Source organism: Myiozetetes cayanensis, unplaced genomic scaffold, assembly GCF_022539395.1.
Source record: "Myiozetetes cayanensis isolate MyiCay16 unplaced genomic scaffold, myiCay2020 scf7, whole genome shotgun sequence".
In the NCBI taxonomy this organism is placed as follows: Eukaryota; Metazoa; Chordata; class Aves; order Passeriformes; family Tyrannidae; genus Myiozetetes; species Myiozetetes cayanensis.
In genome coordinates, this window is record NW_026087964.1 from 32,503,224 (window position 1) to 32,526,300 (window position 23,077).

Here is a 23,077-nt window from a genome sequence, read left to right on the forward strand (position 1 = left end):
AGTTTCTACAACCTTCTTAAAGATTTCCTTCATGTGAGGAAAGTTTTAAAAGATTTCAAAAGTATCAAAGGCTACTGAAAAGAGGAACAAAAAAGCCTCTGAATTTGTGCCGAATAGGGGAAGAATTTAACAGTTCCACTTTCACCATGGAATGGAAGGTTCAAATTGGACTGAAGTTCCACAACTTTCTCAAGAGATCCAAGTAGTCCTTCCCCTCTCAAAAAAAAAAAAAGGAACAGTTCTGAAGTATTTACATAGACCATAGACTGAAGGACCATTTATAAGATGCTTTTAAACCTGTTTTGTCCAGACCATTTTTGGTGGGGAGCAACACTATTTCCCATTACTATTCTTTAAAAACTGATTATGAATCAATAATCTATAAAGCTATGGCCATATCTTCATTAGTCTCCTTTTCCTTGTTTTCTATAGTACATGCACCAAAGATGTGAAGAGGTCTGTTTCTGCTTTATTTCTCATTTGATAACTTTGCATAGTTTTTTAACTTTCCCCTTGCTTCAACAAATAGTGGTAAGACAAACAAACATAAACTGAGTTTTAACCACCTCAGACATATTTTATTATTCATTACACATGGATGTGGGAGCAAAAATGTTCAGTAGCAATAAAACATTCAGACCTGAATTTAGAATATGTAATTTAGAAAACAGAAGTCATGTTCTTCATTTTAAGGTAGGTTTTTGTCTTTGTTTTCCAAATCTAAGCAAGGTCAGACAATTAACTGTTGTAACATTTGAAGTGTACAGTCCATTGCTGATTCATTTTAATCTCTGATTAAATAAAGCATGAAGTGGTATTAATTATATATATATATAATCTTTTTATTCACTTTTATTAAATACATGTTTACACTTATGATAAAGTCTACCAATTTAGTAGTCCACACTACATGAAAGAAGAAAACAGTTACATTTTTTTATTAGAAAAACAACAATATGTCACAATATATTGCACACTAAATGTTCATTTCAAAATTGTAGGCGGCATACAAGCAGTGTTAAATTTTTATAGGACTATGTAAAATTACTCTTTCCAGATCTGCTGTTCTTTATATTGGAGCTATTTTACTTATTAACCAGTGAACAGAGAAAAAGTCAAAACAAAACAGAAATTATTACAAAAGTTGTATGCACTTAAGACATCCTGAGGAGCAGATAACTATAACATCAGCATCAAGGAAGAATCTGCACACCTGGCCCATTTTTTGCCCATTGGAAGAAGCCACACTGTTTTTCCTTCCCGAGAGGGCACACAAAAAAGTTCTTTCCGTTATTGGGACCAATCTTCAACACAGTCTTCATAACACATCGCTTACCATGATTACAAAATGGAAAATCCAAGTCGGCCCACTGCCAAAAGAAACAGGCTTTAGACACATGTGATGGCTATGAATTTCATATTCTAGAACTGACAATAGAAAGATATCTACAAGGCATTCCACCCTAGAAGAAACTCTTCCTAGTAGTTAGGATAGTTTTATCTCTTTTGTGATCACTGATTTTAGATTTTTCTTTATCATCAGTTGCAACTGCACACACGTTGACTGGTGCAACTTTAATTGATGTTAACACATAGTTTTCTTCAAAGTAAGGCCTTATAGTCATTACTGACTTAACTTCATCTATAAACTACCTGATAGTAAGTGACTGCCAGGTCACTTACCAGGTCAAACTCTTCTCAGACACATACATAAATAGCAAGGAGCAGCAGCCACCAATTACAGCTAGGAAGGTCAGGTTAGGTATCAGTGCAACAGTGGGAGTAGTTGCCCAGGTGGATTATAGAATCTTCACCCTAAAAGGCTTTCAAGATTTTGGCTAGACAGAAACATGGCTGATGATTAGATCTAATTTGCCATAGTCCTCCTTTGACCAAGAAGCTGATCTGCACAACTTGTACAAGTCCCTTCAAACCAATATTTCTGCTGTGCATCTGGTTTACATCACACGGAAGCAGACTAGGAGCATTTGCACAAGCAAGTGTCTTTTCAACAGTAAGAGAAGTAACTAAAACTGTAAATTTATAACTACCATTATGGTCTTAGTTTCAATTCAGTGTGGGAAAGTATTTAGAATTACCTCAAACTTTAAAAGGAATATATCTGTCCACAATTACAGATCACTGGGACAAGGAGGCTGCAGGAACCAGTGCTAACCAGCCCCTAAGTCTTATACGTACTTGAAAGTAGTCACACCGAGTTTCCCTGGGTAGAGGGCAGGAATAAAACTGCCTGCCCTTGTTTTCTCCATCCTTTCTCACCACTCTGAGGCTGCAGAGACGGCTGTGTTTGCTACAGCGAGGATGGCCCGTGCTTAATGTACGAGTATCACCTGTCACATTAGCTTGAGGTGCACTGTAATGACAAGTTACAAAATGACTCCTGTGAGAAGTTAAAGGGGTTACCAGCCAAAGAATTCTCTCCTACCATTACAATAGCTCACTGTTCTTTTACACACAGTGTAGAAGAAGTGTTCTTTTACACACTGTTCTTTTACAGTGTTCTTTTACACACAATGACAGCCAAAAAGCTTGCTTCTCTAATGCACCCTATTGCATCTTTAAAGCTGAATGATTGCTAGGAGTAAAGACACAAGATTGTGAGCTTTTCTTTCAGTTCTCCCCACCATGTTTTAAATAACTCTGAAGTACTCAAATTCATCTACAAAACAAAATAAATATTAAAACTGCTATTATACTCCCCACTCCACATTCTGACATGGTCTAAAAGAGTGGTGGGAAAAAGACCAATACCAAGTCATTACTCCAGGTTGAAGGCATTTGTATGCTTCATAGAAAAGACTCCCACCCTCTTTACTAAAAAGTTACAGTAATGCTTGAAATTGTATTTAGATAAGAAGTAGTCCAGGTGAGGGGATGGAACAGAGTTGCCTGAATGGGATAAAGTTTCTCTCTTTCTTCCTCATGATTGAGATTATCTGAATGTCAGAGATTATCTGAATATCAGAGATTATCTGACTGCAATACACAAGACTTTATTTAAAAACAGTAACGTGAAACAGATGAATGCTCTGAAATGTATCTTTCCAATATATTTATAGAACAGAAAAGCAGTGATGGGAACTTAGTGAAAAAAGAAAATATTAATTTATTCTGTTCAAGTTATCAGCTTAGGAATTTTATGTTCTCTTCTATGTCTGGAAGATTGCAATCTTGCAGACATCAGCAGTTTTCTTCCAATGCCTCATTAAAACACAAGAAGATAAAAACAGCCAATTTTTTTGTTGGTTTTGGTTGGGTTTTTTCAGTTTGTTTTTGAATTTTAAAACATTTAAGTTAATGACTTGCTGCAGCTACCTGTTTTTGTGATTGATACTGTCTCATTTCTTCTTTGCACTTCTCTGAACTCTCAGTTATCCTGCCTACATCCTCAATAGTCCTCTGCTGAGAATGCAAGGAGAAATTATATTCATACAGTCTAGCCTGGCTAGCCAGTGAGATCCCATTTCAAAACTGGTGCTTCAACAATGCAAAAAGTAATTTCTGTATTTCAGAACAGACACATGACCAGGAATTTTGTAGCATATCATCAATATTTCACATTCAGCCTGCATAATTTACCACTGTAAGTGACATCTACCTTGCACTCCCATTATTGCTGTGTATGTCTGCCCAACTTTTCCTTGACAACCCTCATAGATTCTCACATTTCTCTTAACTAGGCAATTAATGTGTCTGAACAGGGCTGTGTAAATAAAAATTCAGGATGCGTAGAGCATTAAAGTGCTTATATAAAGTAGGGATGAAAGTTAAGAGTAAAAACGATGGAAAGTTCATCAAGGCACTGGTACAGAGCTTGCTGTCACAGAAAAATGTTGAAAACCGGTAGTTGACAAATAACTGTAATTAAAATTCAGCTAGCTTCCTTTTGTAATCTTTCACAATGACTTCAAGATCTCTCCAAGAAGTGGCAACTACAGTGTTAAGATCAAAAAACACCTTAGGTAGAACTGTGCTTGTTGACCTATTAAAGATATACTGCACTATTCCATAGGAATAGCTGAACTATGAACACCTGTTTAGCTAACAGCAGTACTGGCCAGATGCCAAAATCAGGACTTTTCTAGTGACAGCCTAGGTCATTCACTGCTTTTGAAATCATGTTAAATTATAGTTAGCCTAGAATAAGTTACCCCTGGCAGAAATCCAAAGACAACACTGTCTGAGCCCAGCAGCACAGTATTCCATTAATCTTTAGGGATAAAGTTTGTTTATGGGATTATAAAGGCTTGTTTTTATTTTAGAATACATACCTGACTGCTATATTGTATTGGTGAACTGAGGGTATATGATCAATCTTCTGTTTCTTCTGTATGTGTTGGAAAGGGACAGGTTGCTGACAGGAGGACAAAGCCATAGCAGTTACGTGTGTTGAGCAGTTCTTGCCTGTGCTTCCCTCTGACTGGCAGGCATTGCTTTGGATCTGTTTACAGTTGCTTTTTGGAGCAACAGACTGAGAGTGCCCATCAGATATTTGGGTATCATTTCTCAAAACAGCTTTGTTACCAAGATCTGTTAAGACAAGGGTTGTAGTTCCAAATGCAGTTCTCCTATTGATCTTTATTTCTGTGCTTGGTTTTCTGAACTCATTACAAGGGTACTTCATTAAGTTTATGTTAAAGGCTGCAGAATCTTCAACATTCTCCATCTTTGGAACTAAGGAAAGAAGTTAACAGTTATGATCCATCTGCATAGAGTTAGACATTATATTTCTGATATGTATTCATAAGTCATCATATGAAGAGTGAAAGAGTAAATTTACAATACCATCTTGAAAGATCTGTCACAGGTTAGATAGAGTATCAAATTTCTTCCACTAAAAAATGCTCATGCACTTTTGGAGGCACATAAAATATGTCTCAAGATAACAACACTATTGCTTAAATAGGACCAAACGTTAATAGTACTCTGTTAATGAAAACTATCGGACAATTAACCTTATAAAATCACAGGGATAAAAATATTTTAATTTTTCAATATAATCTTTTATAACAATAAAAAGACAACCACCGAACAAAGTGAGAAGGCAAGAAATCTTAAGGTTTGAAAGAAAGGGGGGTAAGCAAGCCCATCTTAATGAAAAAAATTCAAATATCACTTCTATGATGCAAAAATGAATCTTATTTTAAAAAAAGAAAAAAAGAGTTTTTCCAACAGCATTCCACCAGGTCCAACACATCTTCGAATTCCAGGCCTGTTTTCAGTAATGGTATATAACTGAACAAGTGAAACTCACATAATTTATAAGTCCAGGAGAAGGAATAAGATTTTGTTTCAAAGCTTAAAATAAAGCATTTGTGCACATGACATTATGTATTTTAAGATCCAGCTGACAGTATTAACTCCAGGGTAAATGTTAGTTGGTAAATCTGATTCTAGGAACAGATTAAAATTTTGAGGTTTCTGGTGCTGATTTTGCAGAAGAATTATGCAAGATTAGCCTGTGCTGGCAAAAACTGTCATATAAGGCACAATGATGTACTTTTATTGATTTGTGACCCGAGGAAATGGAGTTTAGCTGGTGTGAGATAAGAGTTTCACACACATCACTCCATTCATAAAAGGATTAAGCAAGGAAGCAATACTTCATGTAGCTAACAGCATTAGAAGATCCAGCAAGAGACTAACAACAGATTTAGGTAAGCAGTCCAGAATCATTTTCACTCTGAACTTGGAGGGAAAAACACTAGCCCCTAAAATACTGACATCCTTTTAGAAAAGGGTACCAAAATATACTGCTTTTGTTCACGTGAAAGAATAATAGTTACTTTTCTGCCCCCTGTTGATTTTTCATTCAGACTTATGCAGCAAACTTTGAATGATTTTAAGAAGAGTTGAAAGTATGGTCATGTGTCTCACTCCTTGTCCCGATAAAAACAAAGGGTCACTGAAGAGACTTATTTACAGAATCCCACCTGCACATAAAGTTGGAAGACACTTTTAGGGTGTAAGACAAGACAGTTTCCATGATTGTCTGTGTAAGATTTCCCAAATCTGACTTCAAATAAGCTAAAGTTTATGTTAAAGGAATATGATTCACAATAAGACACTTCTACAGTTCTCAAAACTACATCAAAACCACAGTCCTCGCCCCCTTCCCAGCACAGATGCCAGACGACCCTTCAGTACCTTCAGGCCTTGAAGTCAAACAGGCATCACAGATCTCAGCAGAAGGCTTGTTTATTAGGGTACAGCGCATACACGTCCACTCCTCTTCAGATTTCTGAGCTACATGTTCATTAGAACATGACCCCCTGCCATATGCCCAGCCAATTAGGCTATTTCTAGTTGGCAGTTTGCTGTGAAACAAAAGAATGATGTTAGTGTTTTCTGACGTTCCTTCTACAAATTGCCTTACACCACTATGTGCGGGGAGGCACAGGGCCAGAGAACAAACAGTACAGAGTGTTATGCCTGTCTATCATAGCTTGGACAGCATGTCATGGTTCAAGTTTGATTTTTTTTTCTTTAACTCGAGGACAAATCTTTCCAGATGCTGCAGAAGTAATACAAATAAAAATATTTAAACAAGAAATGGACAGAAAGTTAATAATTAACTGATGTACTCTCCAACACAATGCCCCAGCCTCTCAAATTCCCTACCATTTTCAAGTACTGCAGCAAAAAACTTGATGAGAAAGGGAGACTGTTTCAGGGCTTTTTCCCTGCTCCCTTGTACAGAACACTTACTAACAAATGCATTACTGGATGAAGAACTGTTTAGAAACCAAACTGCAGAAAGTTACACCATCTAGCAAACTAATTTTTTTGCTCTCATTTAAATGTTATCCATAAGTCCTCTTTGTTATCATAACAGCCAACAGCACCGAAAGCCTTAAAAGTTAGAAAGTCTCTTGTTTATCACCATTTGCTAGAAAGCCTTTTAACATGTAGGAGCCTGTTCAGAATTAAGGATCCTAGCTGTGACTTGTGAGCCAAACCCACACTCCAGGTACCTCTAAATATTTAGTTCTATTGATTTTCCTGTAAATTGTTGATACACTGATTTAGAATCATAGTTACTCTTTTGCAGTCACTACATCCAAACATTGACAGCATGTTAAATGTAACTTGAACCTGTTCACTAAGTTATGTATTTAAATTTTTAAGTACTACATTGTCAACCAACTTTATGGCCGATAAGTTGTCAAGTGTTTTTCTCCATAGCTTTTGTGACCTTTTTGGAAACTTCTTTTAATCCAAAGAATTTAGGCACTTCATTAATAATGCAAATGCTGTAGTTGGGAACATATGTGTAACACTCCCTTGACCTACCACTTTTCCCATAATTATCACTCTCCATATCAGATTGGATTCCTAAGATAGTGGTAGGGATATCCACTACCTACCATGTCTTCCACAACTGGAAAACTAAGGAGGATAATGAGAATTGCTGACATACCAGAGATCCTGTGCTGTCAAGAGGTAGAACAGACATTATACTAGCATTCACCAAAATACTGTGGCTAGATAACAAAACAACCAAACTCTAAATGTTAAAATGGGTACTTTCACATTATTAGATCAATTGTTCTACTCACTTTTCAAAAATGCTTTACTAGACTGAATATACTCAGCATGTCATATTCTGGAGTTTAATTCCATGTTGACCCACTGGTCCATCTGTCACTTCCTGTCATCCCCCCACAGTCCCTTCCTATTTTATGAAATATGGGGGGAAAGTGTATTTTTAGGATTCAAGGTACATTTGAATTTGAGGAGGTAAGCTTATAATGGATATTTTCTTCATTTCTTCAGTTGAGCAAAATCATAAGCTACTTGACTTGACCCATGAACCACTGCATTAAATTCTACAGTTTATGATCTGAAGAGAGTCAGTTTAATCACATGGGGTCTTTCCAGTCTTCAAATGTGAAAAGCTTGGAATAGCAGATAAATCACTTGAGCTGCATATACTTTTACACAGTAATGGTTACTGCATAATTGAAAAAAGACCAGTAGAACACAAAGACCTGACCATTAGGATAAAGACAACACAAGAAACAACCTATGCATTTTATAACTATCATTGCAATGTTTTTCGCTGAAATACAGTACTGTTCAATTATTTATTTAAAAATACAATAACAAAACCCCAAATCACTACTTGTTCTAGAACAGAGAGAGAGAGATACTTTTTTCCTTGCATCGTTTTCTCATTATCTGACTCAACAGAACATTGCTGTCTTCCTATCCTTCTGCAAAGTATCTCTCATTATTACTTTCTAAAAATACAGCAGATTGGGGTTATCAGCATGTGAAATATTTATCTTCCATGCTGGAATTTTCTATATTTGATCTGTACTCAAAAGTGATTTTTAAGCTCTAACCAAAATCCCTTCGGCCATCTGCGTCTTAAAAGAAGCTTGGAGCTAGGAGAGGGATTTTTGTGTTCCGTAAATCTTATCTAAAAATGTATATATATATATATATATACACACACACACTAACGAAGGCAAAGTTTGCAAAGTGAAGCAGTATCTTATATTAGATTGACAGAGCTCAGTATAAAAAGGCAAAATTCTGAAGCCTCAGATGAAAATTTTCAAGAATAACTTAGGTATCTAAGCCTGAATAAGATGCTTTTGGAACTTCTACCTCTTGACCCTTTGTGATATCAAATGCATTTTCTGCTTTCCTGAAATAAAAGGAGGAAAGCTGCTGCTAGCACAATTTATGTGGAACTGAAAGTGCCTCTATGACACACCTATAGCAAAAGCTTTTTAAAACCAGTAAGGAGGAAGAAAAGAAAAAATTCTAAGCCCCTACAATATTTGCTGCACTCTGAATTTACTGAAGTTTTAGTATAACTCTATAGCCAGTATATATAGTATAACTCTAAAGCCAGAACAAAATTTCATAGATGCACAGTTGTGAGGGGGCTATCCTGTGAAAAGAGAGAGACACAAATTCCTGCTTTATGCTATTCAACTCAGTTGTATGTAAACATCCAAGCCCACTATATTGATAACACCAAGAACAAGGGGCAACGTTTCCAGTGAATTAATTTTAGTAAATAATTCTCAATACTATGAATTGTCTTTAATCAAATTCCTACATTTGATTAAAGGAATAGTTACTTCATGACAGATGGAGCTTTTGAAAGAAATAGTATCAAAGAAGCAAAGCTTCCAACCATTTTTAAATACCAGTGTACAAAACATTTTTCTTTTGCAAGGTGCCCTGTCCTCATCTAGCATAGAGTTTATTTAGTTATAAAATGCATGGGGATCCATTCCATTTGAAAAGAGATGTTCTCTTACTGTAGCAACACTCTGAGGTGCTTAAAAGTGTCACAAATTTACTATCATACCTAGGATTGACAAGCTGGGGATCCGCCTTTTGACACTGGGAGCAGAAGTAAGTCATCCTGTTGTTCTCTCCTAAACGACACACAGTGATGTTCCCACTGCACTGACCACAGGCTGGGCGCTTATACACTCTGTAGTGTTTGTAGAGGGGGGACCCGGTTTTGCGGCACTAAAAGAGAACACGTATGAATTCATGTTAGAGACTCAGTATAAATTTTATGTGAGTCTGAAGCTAAAATAAAAAGAACCCTACCTAAACTGACAACTCAATGACTAGATGGAGATATTTAAGGCACACTCATAAGGGCTATATCTGTATTTCATATAATTTTATGTAAAAAAATTGACAAATCAGGTATAAAAGTGTCTACAATTCTCCACATAATGGAATAAAAGATAGACAAAAAAAAAACCATACTAGCATGGTGCAAGCAAATACATGCTAGGAACTCCCTGAATTTAGCTGGACCAGCTCTGATTTAGCACCAGTCGTCTTGGACCTGGCATCTGTAGGAGTGTTCTTGAAGAGATAATAAGGTCCAATCAATGCAGCATAGAAAACAAAAATAAAACAAAGATAAACCACAAAACCAGTATCACCTTCCCTCACCACCAAAGGAATAAAAAACACACCACAGAGCATCAAACCTGATGCTACAACCTGGGTCAATCCGCCTTCCCAAAACCTATAGAATTGTGCAATGCAGAAATATTCCAGGGATTCTGTAAATGTTGGGTAGTGCCCAGTAAAGTTCCTCAGCTTCATCTTCGCCCTGGCCATGCCAGAAAACTTGGCTCATGCAAAGCCACTTGGCAGTACGGTAAGCTCCCTAGATCCTGGCAGAAAGTCATATTAAATTAAGTACAGTACAAGCCCAAGGGCACAGTGGCCTAAAGAGTCTCCAGACAGCTGACAGGCAGGCACATCTCATGAGAGAATTCATATAGCTAAAAAGTGTTAAAAACCTAAGCAAGAGCCCAGTAGAGATTCAGCCAACTCTGCAGAGCCACACGAGTTTCTGCACTACAACAACAATTTCTTGGGCACAGTTCAAACAATACCACAGCTGGCCCAGCAGTACAGGCTCAGCTCTGGCAGGGTTCAATAGCTCTAGCTCCATAATGTATGAAGACTCTTGGAGTTCTCCCAAAGTACAGGTGTCCCTGAGCACAGCATATTTGCTTCTGCTGTGCTTTTATTCATCAGCCTTGCTGAATGAGAGTGCTCGTGCCGGTACAACCTAGTAATTCAATCAGAAGGAATTAATAATATATATTGGCAGGAATATTCACAAGCAGTTTGCTTTTTTCTCAAGGTTTACAGTCAGTTTCTTATGAGTAGTTTTTTTCCCATCCAGTTATGTCAAAACCAAACTAAAGCAACAGCTTTTTACATAAACAAGATTTTTCATCTTTGTATCTGTAATGATACAGTATGATTAGTACAAACAATTTATAACAGTCTATAGAAAATTATTAAGCACTATGCCTCACAAATTAGCATAATTTTCATTATGTATTTTAAGGAGACTTAGAAGGAGACGCTAGCTCTTAAAAGCACTTGGCTGTTGAATACTTGCTAAGTGTTGACTGTAAAAGTTTTAAAAATGGCTACACTGAGCAACAGAAAGTTTAACTATTTATTAAGATTTGTTTATTATCAGTCTAAAAGCCTGTGACACGTTTAGATTTTCTAGTATTATAGTTGTTGCAGAACTACATGCTGTCTCTTTACTGGTAGACTTCACTGTGAAGTTTGGAGAAAGAAAAGATTTCCATAGCTAACAACCTAAAAGGACTCTTCAGTGGGTTGGGGGAAAGCAAACAGTTAAGCAGACTAATTGATTAAACAAATCACATTTTTCACCTTCATGATTGAAAGACACTTTTAGGAACGTTAGGTGCTCTCCTCCTAACCTACCAAAAAGAGATGTTTTAGCAGCACTAGCTCCTTGCTTTGAGGAAGACCAAGAGAAAGAGACAAGAATTTCACCACTGCTGTTCATTTCTTTGCATGCAGCTTAAAGAAATAAAATGTAGAAGGATTAGGTCAAATTCTCTCTTTTTCTATTGTGGAAAGTTAAAGAGCAACGAGGACTTAGAGACTTTGCAGGGGAAGAAATTAAATCCTACTGAAGTTGTGACAGTAGGGAGAAACTGTAATTTATTTCATTTTAGCAATGAAAACCATTGTTTCAGTTAGGTAAAAAAAGTTGTTAGGAGTTATAATCTATTTAGTCAAATAAATATACTTGCTATATAAGTGTCATAAGGGAAGTCACATGAATTACCTTCATAATTCCCTGGGGCAATCTCTAGTTCCAAGTTTTAAGACTGACCTTTATGTTATCCGACATGTAAGTTTGTGTTTAACATACATCAATTCTGACATGTTCAGAGTGACATTACAGCACATACACAGAAAAACTGAACCGGGCTTCAGGCAACATCTGTGAAACTCTTCTGGGCCAACCTATGCATACTTTGACAGTTTTGACTCCTCCACTTTTTCATTATTTGACAATTCACAAATAATAAAGAGCACACAATTCAACATTCCTATTCATGGAAACACTTGTCCTGTTGCATCTTTTTACTCTTTCCACTGGATGACCACATACAGCTGAGTCACGAGCCAGAGTCACGTTTTGGAGGCTTCTGAGAAACATGTGCCGATACCTTATAGAAAAGCAGGGTAAAATCACGTGTCATTTTCACCAAGTGACGTATATGCTCATCTGTCAGTTGGCAAACCTGTAAGAAAGACAAGAATGATTTTTAGAATATTACAATGCTAAGAGAAAACAGAAAAAAGACCTATTGAGGCACTTTGAACACTGATATGGAATTGCATTGCTTCATGTTATGATAATTCTGACTTCACATTATTTGTATCATCTCAGTAAAACAGTATATGTTCACATTCTATACATTCACATTCTATACCACACAAAATCACTGCTTGCATACCAAACAATGTGCACTCCCTCATCCAAGCGAAAGACTTGGCAAAAATCTCAGTTGTCTTCCCTTTATTGACCAAAGAGTTAATGATCACATGAATCACGTAGAGTTAGCAACTCCTACTTCCCTCCTAATTTCCTCATGAATTATGATACGACCCATTATCAGAGGCTCTTTCTTAATGCTTAGGTGTCATTAAAACCATCTTGAGACATTTCATTCACCTTAACAGCTGGATGAAGACCACTATCAAACAGTGCTTCATTTTTTATGATATTTCCCACTCCAGGTAATACTGCTTGATCCAGTAACACATCACACAACATGCGGGTTTTGTGCTGCTTAATCTCACTTTCTGCTCTTGAAAAGCTAAACTTTGGAGAACAGACATCCAAGCTTTCCATCATTCTCACTTTCTGCTCACACTCGGTTGCATTTCTGGAAGAGAAAAAATTCATTAAGATTTATTTTTATTTTAAAAGTATTCCAATATAGCAGCATGGTTTTAAAAAGAACACAATACAGTATTATAGAACATTATATGCACATAATAGAAACCATGAAAATACCAGTGACAGAAGAGGCACAGAAATGACATTAACCACCCCTCCCTGTGTTTGGACCATCAAATATAACTAACTGGTGACACGGTCCGGTAGTTACAATATGATATTATATGTGTGTGCATATATATAGATATATATATGTTCTTTGCATATATAAATATACCACAATAATGATAAATAAACTACTATATATAATATATATACAGTAGTAGTTTATCCCTAGTAGTTACAACATGACTATATATATATTTATATTTTTAAGATACATTTTTATTTTATTAGGTTAAGTATAATCATTTAAAAATAGTAAGAACAAGAAGTCTCAGACTTACATAAGCTTTTATGTTTTGTAATTTTAAACACGTATATATATGTTATTTGAATTTACATGTTCCTTTTCTCTCAAGAGCCTCAAACACTTTAAAATCAAGCTTGCTGTAATTTTTATTAGCAGTGTGAAGTACAATGGTGATAGACATAATGATCCACTTCATGTAAATTAGAACAATTATACCAATTTGATTCCAAAAAGGAAAATAAAAACCCAACCTTGGGAGCATAAAAATTTGAAGCCAGTAATCATGACAGGTTTTTACTCTTGTTAAGGAAGCGAGACTTGCATGGAAAGTAAAGGGCAATGGAATTCAGCATTCAGCTCTAAGGATTGAATTAAACCAAACTTTCATTCCCAGTCTTGACACTATCTAATGAGACTACAGCTTAGAATTACTTTAACTGTATGTAAGCTCTGATACAAAGTAACAAAACTAAATTACCATACCAATAAATATATGTTTAAAAAGTTTTGTCTTGATAGCATCCAAGCACTTAACAATTTTTGTGTGATTATGCATTATGTTCTTAAAAGAATGTTATAAAAATAAATAAATCAAATTGTTTAATTTGGTTAGTTTCTGCTTTACCTATACTCTACTGTCACATCAAAAAACAAAACAGTATCCTCTGTAAGCTGTATCTCCAAAACTGGAAGTACTCCATTTCTGTCTTTGCTTCCATCAGGGTTAATGCACATGGAACCGTTCATACCGAAGTGAATCCTTGGAAAGAAAGAGAGCTTTTATAGTTATTGTAAGTGAACAACGTTTCTAAGCGTAACATCAGTCTATTTTTTGAATTTATGAACCTTGACTAACCAAGTCAGTGTATATGTACATTAATTCTAGTTATTACCAGTAACACATCAACAAACTATTTGCTTTACATAGTGCTCAATTACTAGAGAAGAAAGAACCCTCTCAAAATCAAAACCACTCCAAAATATGGCAGTTTTCCAGCAGTCTTCAGAATTCACTATAAAGAAGTCAGACCTGATCATTAAGTAACACATTCTTCTGGTGTGTTGCACTTAGAATTTTTTTCACTTGACATGCTGGTCTTCTAACATAGGTTCTTAAACCTTCAGGGAGCCTCAAAGAAATGAGGCCACTTTACCAGACAATTTTCTGTTAAATCAGGCAGAATTCATCTCGTATGAAAGGAAAGATTCCAGTCCCCACATTGCCAACCCTGTTATCACATCGCAACTACATCCAATAACACCATAAACAAAGTAATTAATATTTGCCATATGTTGTCTTCTGCTTTCCTTTGCTTACAGCCAAGGCAAAAGCTGCAGGTTGAGTAAAAATTAATAAAAGAAACAAACCGAAAAATGCACAGATGGCAAAGTAGAAGAATAGACTCTTTCAAGCATTCATTTTACAGATCACTAGTGCTTTAAGAGGTCTTACATTTTATAGCATATTCTACCAGGAGCTAGTATGCTTGAGCAAAGGACAAATTTGACTATTTTTGCATTCATTTTATTTATTACAAATTCACCTGTTACATTCAAGTCCTAAAACCACATGTCCTACTACTACTATAGACTGAAGATCAGAAAAAGTGGATCATTTTGCAGTTACAAAAAGATTTAACAGATTAAACTACATAAATGATGAAAAAAATGCAGCATATGGTGTATATTTCCTTTCAACCCTTCTTTCTTACATTTCAGGAAGGACAGGCATTTTAAATATTTACAGATGGGTTAAGACATGGTTAAACATAGTCTTAAGGGTAACTCTTTAAGTAACTTCCTCATAGCATTTATTTTTTTCAGTTTTTAAAAACCCGTGTCTTTCCAAAACACTCTTCTTACAAGTCAATTCAGGTGATACAGTTGTTTCAGCCACTTTTATTTTCAATTGCCATTTTCAATTCTCAAGTGCCATGAATAGTACCACACAGGCTTAACTAGCCAAACTTAGCTTTAAACTTGGACAAAGCTCTTTTTAAACCAAACTCTTGCATCTTACTAGCAAATGGTAATGTACTAAATGCTTCCAGAAACTTATTTTTAAAGATATGGCATTCACATTAATAGCTGGTTTTCATTTACCAACTTCCAGCATACTGTTTAAAAGGAGCAGTAGCCAAACTGCATAAAACAATTTAATGGCCAGGTTAACATCTCCCACCAGGAAGTCACTCCCAGCTTGAGAAAAAAAATTAGTTAATTAGCCTTCATGGCCCAGTCTTTCACAAGATGTGTCTGACATTATTCCAGCATGACTACCAGATTTTAATAGGTAATCTTAGCAGAAGAGAAAAGCTGGTTTTGTTAAGAAACTGTGTACAGATATAAAATCTATATATCAGTAACCTTAGCCATGACAAGAAAGTTCTATATTTAAGAGTTAACTTTAATAAAGAATAATACATTCTCTGGAGGTGTACTTCTTATTTTGTCTCCTGGCCAATCTTAGACTGCTGTAAGACACATTTTCTGAAGCCTTCATCCACCCTCCTTTAACATCTTTAAGATCCACAAGATGCACTTAAAACAGGAGAATTAAGATCTTCAATATCAGATAATAAGTAATTTCTGCCTCCTGCATAGAGACCCTTCCCATATAGAATTTCTCCAAGGTTTCCCATCAGCGACTTGGCTAATAAAACTTCTTTAAATACAGTTTCTAGAACTATAACAAGTATTTCCTATTTGAAACAAAGTATTTTAAAGACCAACTGTCCTTTTCAGAGACCTTTTCAGGAAATCTTAGACTAAGAGAAAAGCAGTAAATTACCTGAACATGTAACTATATCAGTAGTTCCAGCATTGCAAAGAGGCTGATGAGAAGTTTCTCCATAATGCTTTCAAATCCTTGAAACTGACATTAGCAAAAACAAGATAACCTACCAAATACAATCAGTCTGAATGCATAGGAAGCCTTTTTCTCATTTCTTACCTCAAAGCTTTCTGATCAAAATACATAAAAAGTTCCTTTCCCAGTGTCTCCACACCCCTGTAAATGTGTCCAACAAGGAAATCGTGACCAGAGATTCTCTCCTCACTTGCAGCAGTCTGTAAAATGAGTACATGCACACGCACAAAGATTGAAGAGAATTTATACTGCTTTGATTCTAGCATGAGTACACATTCAGCAAGCAGATGTATGAACTAATTTTCCAACTCGGACAACATTAACTATTTTCTCTTTAAGCAATTCTACCAAAAACAATGGGACTATTAACCCAGGAAGCAGTCGCTATTGCTAATGCTATCATAACTTAGCTCAATTTTTTTCCTAATTGAAACAGTACATCTTTTTTTTCAGAGTATTTTATGCCTTTTCCTTCAAGTCATAAATTTACAGTAAGAGTCTCAGGCTGGTGTAAACTAAACAGATACAGTATGAATATTAAAACCATGTAAGAGTGTAAATTCTGCTATTTGCAGCTGTATATCCTTCTCCAAATGCTGATAATATGCTTTCAGTGTTTCACATGGGAAACAGTAAACACTGTTTCATATTTTCACAGAAAAACCTTCACTGAGCCCACAGAGATATTTTTCTCCTCCTACTAGTTTAAAGTCTAATCTCAGAAGCAAGTGAACAGCAAGGGGGACACCACTAGAGGACAAGACCCTTAGGATGATCATTTGCCAATCAATAGAGTCTGCCCTGAGGTGACTTTTACTGTACAAAGTTAGGAACATGAGTTTATTTAGGGCAATGAGATTTCTTTTTTGAAACCTCAGGAACATAACTCCTTACTTCAAAAAGCTTAGTCCTGAAAGATATAAACCTACAAAGACTAATCTTTAACACACCTTAGACACACCTTAGACAGACATATCTTCAACCACGTTCTTCCATAAATTGTTATTTAATTGAAGTACTATCTTATCGTGCCTTAATCACAAACTCCTTATATACACTGAAGATGGGGAAAAATTCCTCACCTGTCTGTCTGGAGGCATCCAATATACTTACTTGGGCCACAAGCAACACACAATTTTTCACAGGTAAGCAAAACCAGACATGAAAAAAAATACCCTAGCTACCTCTGTAATCAAAACGAGAGGACCATACCTTCACAGCTTATCAGCCAAGGCCTGCTTACTGACATCCTGACATCTTCACCTACTAGAAGGTACCCCAGCAGTTTTATACTAGTGAATTATTTCATGCTGTCAACAAAAAGGATAAAAGCTACTAGGAAAACAACATATTGTGCACATTGAAAGCTAATGTCACACCCTTTATTTAAATACTTGGTCCAATTAGAATTACTTTAAAAAATTAATTATAGAAGTAAAAGCTCCTTTTCTGCAGGTCAACATGGTGCTAATAACACCAAGGCTGTGGTTTTGATCCCTGTATGGGCCATTCACTTATGAGTTGGACTCAATCTTTGAGGGTCTCTTCCAACTTAGAATATTCTGTGAAATCTGTGAAACATGTACTTTTCTCCCTTGTGTTTTATTCAGACTAGAACCACAGAATGTTTTGGGTTGGAAGGGGACCTTAAAGATCATCTAGCACGTGCAAAGACTTAAGCCATTATAAAAAAAATTAAGATTAGCGGTAACTTTCCTTGCATTTCAGGTTTCCTGAGGCAAAACGATATTCTGAAGTTCACCTAAGCGAGCAGGAGCGATCAATTTCCTAAAGCTCCCGTTTCGGCAAGCCAGCATTCAGCATCAGCTTCAGACCTGCTAAGGCCTGTTTATTTACTATATGTTGACGAGAGGAATATTTTATGATTCAGAGGAAGAACAGAGACAGTATTTTGTCACGGGACGGGCGGGGAGGCACTAACCAAGACCCCTGCGCTGCGCTCTCCTCAAGGAGCTCAAGCGCTGCGAGCTCAAGCGCTGCCCCGGCGGCGCTGCCCCGGCTGCCCAGCCGCTCCCAGCCGCTCCCCACCCCGGCCCCGGCCCCGGCCCCGGCCCGTCACTCACGGCGCCGCCCCGCGTTCTCCGCACGGCCTGGCCCCGCCGCAGCCGCGCCCGCAGGCGCTCCCCGCAGAGGGCACAGCCCGGGCCCTCCACCATGGCCGCCCCTCCCCGCTCTCCGCCGCCGCCTCCCTTCGAATCTCCCGCTCGCCCGGGGCGGCGCCGCCTCCGCGCCGCGGAGATAGCGCCTCCCATCCTGTCCGCGTCCTGCGGAAGCGTGGCTTTGTGGCGCTCTCGGATAACCTCATTGGCTCTTGCAGCCTTCCTGAAACACTCACACGAGTGCATCTTCCTTTAAGACTTGATGCGCAATTAGGGTTTAGTTTCAGTCTTTGTATGTAATGTGTTTTTGCAGTCAGTCCAGCTTTACACAAGAAACATGCTCCTTTCCCTACTGCACTTGAAGCAAGAATAGGCGTAATAAGCTCTACGAGCTCTAACAAATTAGAGGCAACTTAAAGTATAAGGTAGAACATTAGACACTGATGCCCCATAATGTGTACTCATGCTGGTGAAAGCTCTCAGTGTTATTTCTTATATAAAACGTCATTATCCAATCTTTTATCTGGGTTCAATCAAAATGTGTTTATTCCTAAAATAATAACTTTTTTCTTTTTTCTTTTTTCTTTTTTTTTTTTTTTTACCTGAAAGGAAGTGGCTAAATCAGGCTAAATTACGAAATAAAACTTAATTCACACGTTCCACCAAAGTTTGGGTATGCTACCCTTGCTGCAAATGCCTTTTTTCTTTAAGTGAATTTTTTGCTCTGATCATTCGAAATTAAAACATGAGACAATTGCCAGCCAGAGAATTAAGCTAACCGGTGAGAAACCACCAATGTTAAAAAATGGTATGCAAAACACAAACTAATTTTTCTGCTGCCCTTAAGTCCTGCCTTACTGTTCTTCAAAATAGAAATTGGTACATAACTTGGGGTTTTATATTCATATCTAAGCACCTTAAAAATACAGACAATAGTTCCTGTTACTTGGCTATCAAACATAATATTTTTCATAATAAGGGTTTTCATAACTGGATGTTTTTCAGTAGATGAGATTTTCAGTTCCACATCTAATTCTGCAGATGCATCAGAAGCTCCAATAGTAACCATTAATTAGGTCCTCTAGCCATTTTTTCACTCATGTAAATGAATTTTAACCAGAGATTCTTCAGTAATTAACCTTTTGCATGCACTTTTATTCCACTCAAAGTTGAGTTCCAGATACATACAAACTATTGTTGGTGAGCTTCATGTTAAAATGGTTGATAAAAATGTGGGAGTTTAGTTGCTTCAATAAAATTTAAGAATATATTTACAACAAAGGGAAGAGAAGTATTAGCACTGTAAGAGATAGCAATCTGACAAGTTCTAATCTGAAACAAATGCCCAGTGCTGAACTCTAAATCAGGATGGTTTTTAGGTAAAAGTACCTAAATGACAACAGCTGAAAAACAGTTTTTGGGCAAAATTATTGCTGATGCAGTTTTTTAATGATATAGTAGTGCAGCCAAGAGAGAAATATATAACTGTGTTTTACAGCATTCCAAGTAGAATAGTCTTATCTGCTTTTGTGACAATATTTCCTTGAGTCAGGAAATCTCAGTTGCTGCCATTCAGTTTCAACACTGCAGTTCCCAGGTCACAGGGGAAGATATTTTGGAAGATGCAAGTTTTAAAAAGAGGTAGTTATATTACTTACAAAATAAAAGTTTTCATCAAATTTATTTACAATGCCCTGGCAGGTAATTCCATCAATAATTGTACACCCCTTATTTTGATTTTGAAAAATCCAATGTCCATAAGAACATCTCCCACATGTAATTAAAGATGTGTGTTTCAAGAACAAACAAGCAAATTAATCTCATTCAAGTATAAGTTTAATATCTGACTATTTTTTTACTTCCTGTTTGCCTTTACATCAAAAAAATCAGAGCATTCCTCTGTACAATGATAGTTGATGTAGCAAATAAGACAAGTTACCTACAGTGAAAGGCAGATTCTATTTTTAAAACAGAAATTGAGTAAATCTATATATGTTCATAAATTTGTCCCCTGTTATTGTAGCTCTGTGCAAAACTGCGTCTGTTGTTTTTCCCAATGGTGTTCGCAGGCCCCATTTTTTGATTTTTTTTGTGTGTGTATTTGCAATATTTACATTCAGATTACAGCCTACAATAGAACAGCATGCTCAGAACTGGGCACGCATTTTGGTCTATTACTGCAGTTGTGATCTCATTAGAAAAAAAATAATTAAAAAAAAATAATTTAAAAAAAAAAAGTACATTTCTGTCCAAAACTTCAGGTTTCCCAGGATTATGAAAAGTATACAAACCTTTTTTTTAATTTAAATTTTCTAGAATTTATGTAGAAGACCTAATTGCTTGGCTTTTCATACCAGTTCATGTTGCAGGACATTTGGCATAAAATTGTTGTGGTTATTTTGCACAAGTAGAGCTACTGACATCCAACTGCTAAAACTTATTGTTTTATGCACATTTTCTCCCTTGAATTAATATCTTAGTCTTAGGACGTTGATACTCAGTTTAAATACCTAAGTTAAAATTGCACTTAACAGAGCTTTGAATAAAGGTGTTGGCAAATATAGACCAATTTAAATGGAATATTGTTTTAGATGAAACAGTAAAGTTACACTTCTCTGAAAGCAACACAAGAGAACAGAAATATGCAGAGTACAAGCACACCCTGTTCTAATCCAACAGTCTGAAGAACAACATCAGCATTGAGATTCTTACTAAGGCACAGGTTTTTTCCTGCTGGCTGGTTAAAGTATACAGTGAATTATAAATATACTCCCTTTATGACAACAAAATCTTGGATAAGAATTAATAAGCAGTGGATGACTGATCTGTTTCGTGGTTGCCTAGAGAGTTAATGTGAACAGTTAAGCACACTTAAAATTGCTCATCCTGTAATCCCAATGAAATCCTTCCTAAACCTTGCAAAAACATTCCCAAATCCTTCAAAATTAAGTTTCTTAGTGCAATTAATCCAAATAGTTGCACTGTTCAGGGAATGTGTTCTGGTTATTAATTCCTGGTCTGCCAGTGATTTTTGAAGGTCATGCATAGTTGTTATGGATGCATAGTTAATTTTTCTTTTCCAGTTATCTCAAAATAAATAATGCCTTGAGTGTTGGAATCCTTTTATTCATGGAGAGGTCTTGCTTTCCGTTACAAAAAAGCCCATAGTATTGTCACTTTTTTTTACATCTAGTTATTGTAAAGAAAGAGATCAAGGAGGTTCTTTGGAAATTGCAGTTAAGTATCAATATAAAACTATTAACCAAGTTTGAGTAACAGTTTTAGTGTGCGAGATTCTCGCATTTAAGTCAGTGCAGCCATAGTAAAATGCTACAACTTACATACCATTCTTGCTGAGCATGAAGTATGTGTTCAAACTACTTGTAATTAATGGATTAGTGGGTTGAAAGTAAAATGAATAGTTGAGACTTAAGTACTTTTCTAATTTCTGCTTATTGAAAACTGATCAGATATAAGCATATTCTTAGTGTTCCAATTCATATACTAAACAAAAAATTAAATTACTTATAGAAGTTTAATAAATTGTAATTTAAGTTGCCAGAGCAGGACGCACTTTAGAGTAAGACAGACAGAAGGTGCAAAAAAACCCTAAACCATTTAATTATGTGTGCAATTATATTTTTAAAGTTACTATCTTTTAAATATTGTCACAATATTCAGGTTCACCTGTCAATGACTGGTTGGCTGTAAGCAAGACATCACTCTTTTAGAAAAATAGCTTCTTATCTCTATATTAATCTTTGATTTCCCTAGAGGTAAAAATTTAATCACCTTGGAATATCTTGGCTAGCGTGACATGTTAGTTTTCAGCAGAGTAATTTTGCTATTTTCAATCAGGATTTAGATATGGATTGCTTTCAAACATTGAATAGCATACTTCTGTCCTAAGAGACCTTCATAACATATTAATCTCTTGGCATTTGCTGGGAGGGGAAAAAAAAAAAAGAAAGAAAAAGCAGAAATAATCTTAAATCTGACTTTTTCTTGCTAAAACCAAAGGGTTAAATCCACAAGGGGAAGTTAGACTTAAAAGGAGAGATGCAAGCTATTCACACTCCCTAGTATTCAGTAATAATTGAGGTTCATCAACTATATTATATCTCTGAGGTAATGGAAACTCTGAACTCTCCATCTAATCAATGGCAAAAGGTAGGCACCTTACCAGACAGTGATTTAGAGCACAGGCCTCATTAGGTCTTTCTCTCCATTAGCCACGCAGGGAACAATGCTAGTTTCTGCTATTGGATACCCTGCTGCGTAACTTCAAGCAGTCACCTCTTTTCCTTATGCAGTGTAAGGGGAGAGTTACATCTGAGAACAGAATTCACTTGTATGCTGAGCCAGGTACTCTCTGGAAGTGCCATGAAGTTTCCTAGATGCCTCTCTGCAGTCTGGATTCATAGCCACGAAACAGCTCCTTTAGTTAGATATCCGAGCAAAGTAAATGTTTTCAAGAAAGAGAATGTGGCAACTTCTTTAGGCTGCTGTAGCAATCCATTGATACCTAGACAATTAGTGGTGCATCTTTCCCCTGGGAATTGGAGAGCAATTGATCCTAGGGCTTCTAACTCCTGAGCAAGTATGCGGTAGACTAGCAAAGACAGTGTTCTGAACTGAGACTACATTTCTCTTATCAGAATGCCTTTTCTTTGCATACTTTATTTTTAACTAGAGCAGTGACTAGTACCAAGGTCATTTAGATTAGCCTGGAATTATTGAATATAATTTTCAGTATCTGACTTTTGAACATAGCCACCTCAGACTTCAAATTTTGTAATAGAACTATCTCTGGACTAAGGCTGTGATCTTGCCATTAATTGTAATGGGAACTTTTGAGATTATGAATTTAATGTGGGCTTTTTGGGAGTGAATCTATGTCTTTATGGTGT

General features: G+C 36.4%; 1 protein-coding gene across 1 annotated transcript; it reads right to left on the minus strand.

Moving 5' to 3' along the window:
- Positions 1 to 552: 552 nt before the first annotated feature.
- On the minus strand, positions 553 to 18,224 carry NEIL3 (nei like DNA glycosylase 3). The gene is made up of 12 exons (XM_050338189.1): positions 18,132 to 18,224; positions 16,132 to 16,247; positions 13,804 to 13,938; positions 12,539 to 12,752; positions 12,030 to 12,104; positions 9,353 to 9,519; positions 6,169 to 6,338; positions 4,293 to 4,695; positions 4,173 to 4,174; positions 3,601 to 3,724; positions 2,200 to 2,374; positions 553 to 1,370 (listed from the first exon to the last, which is right to left on the minus strand). The coding sequence occupies exons 1-12, from the start codon at positions 18,222 to 18,224 to the stop codon at positions 1,194 to 1,196; spliced, it is 1,851 nt and encodes a 616-aa protein (XP_050194146.1). The 3' UTR covers positions 553 to 1,193.
- Between the last annotated feature and the right edge of the window lie 4,853 nt (positions 18,225 to 23,077).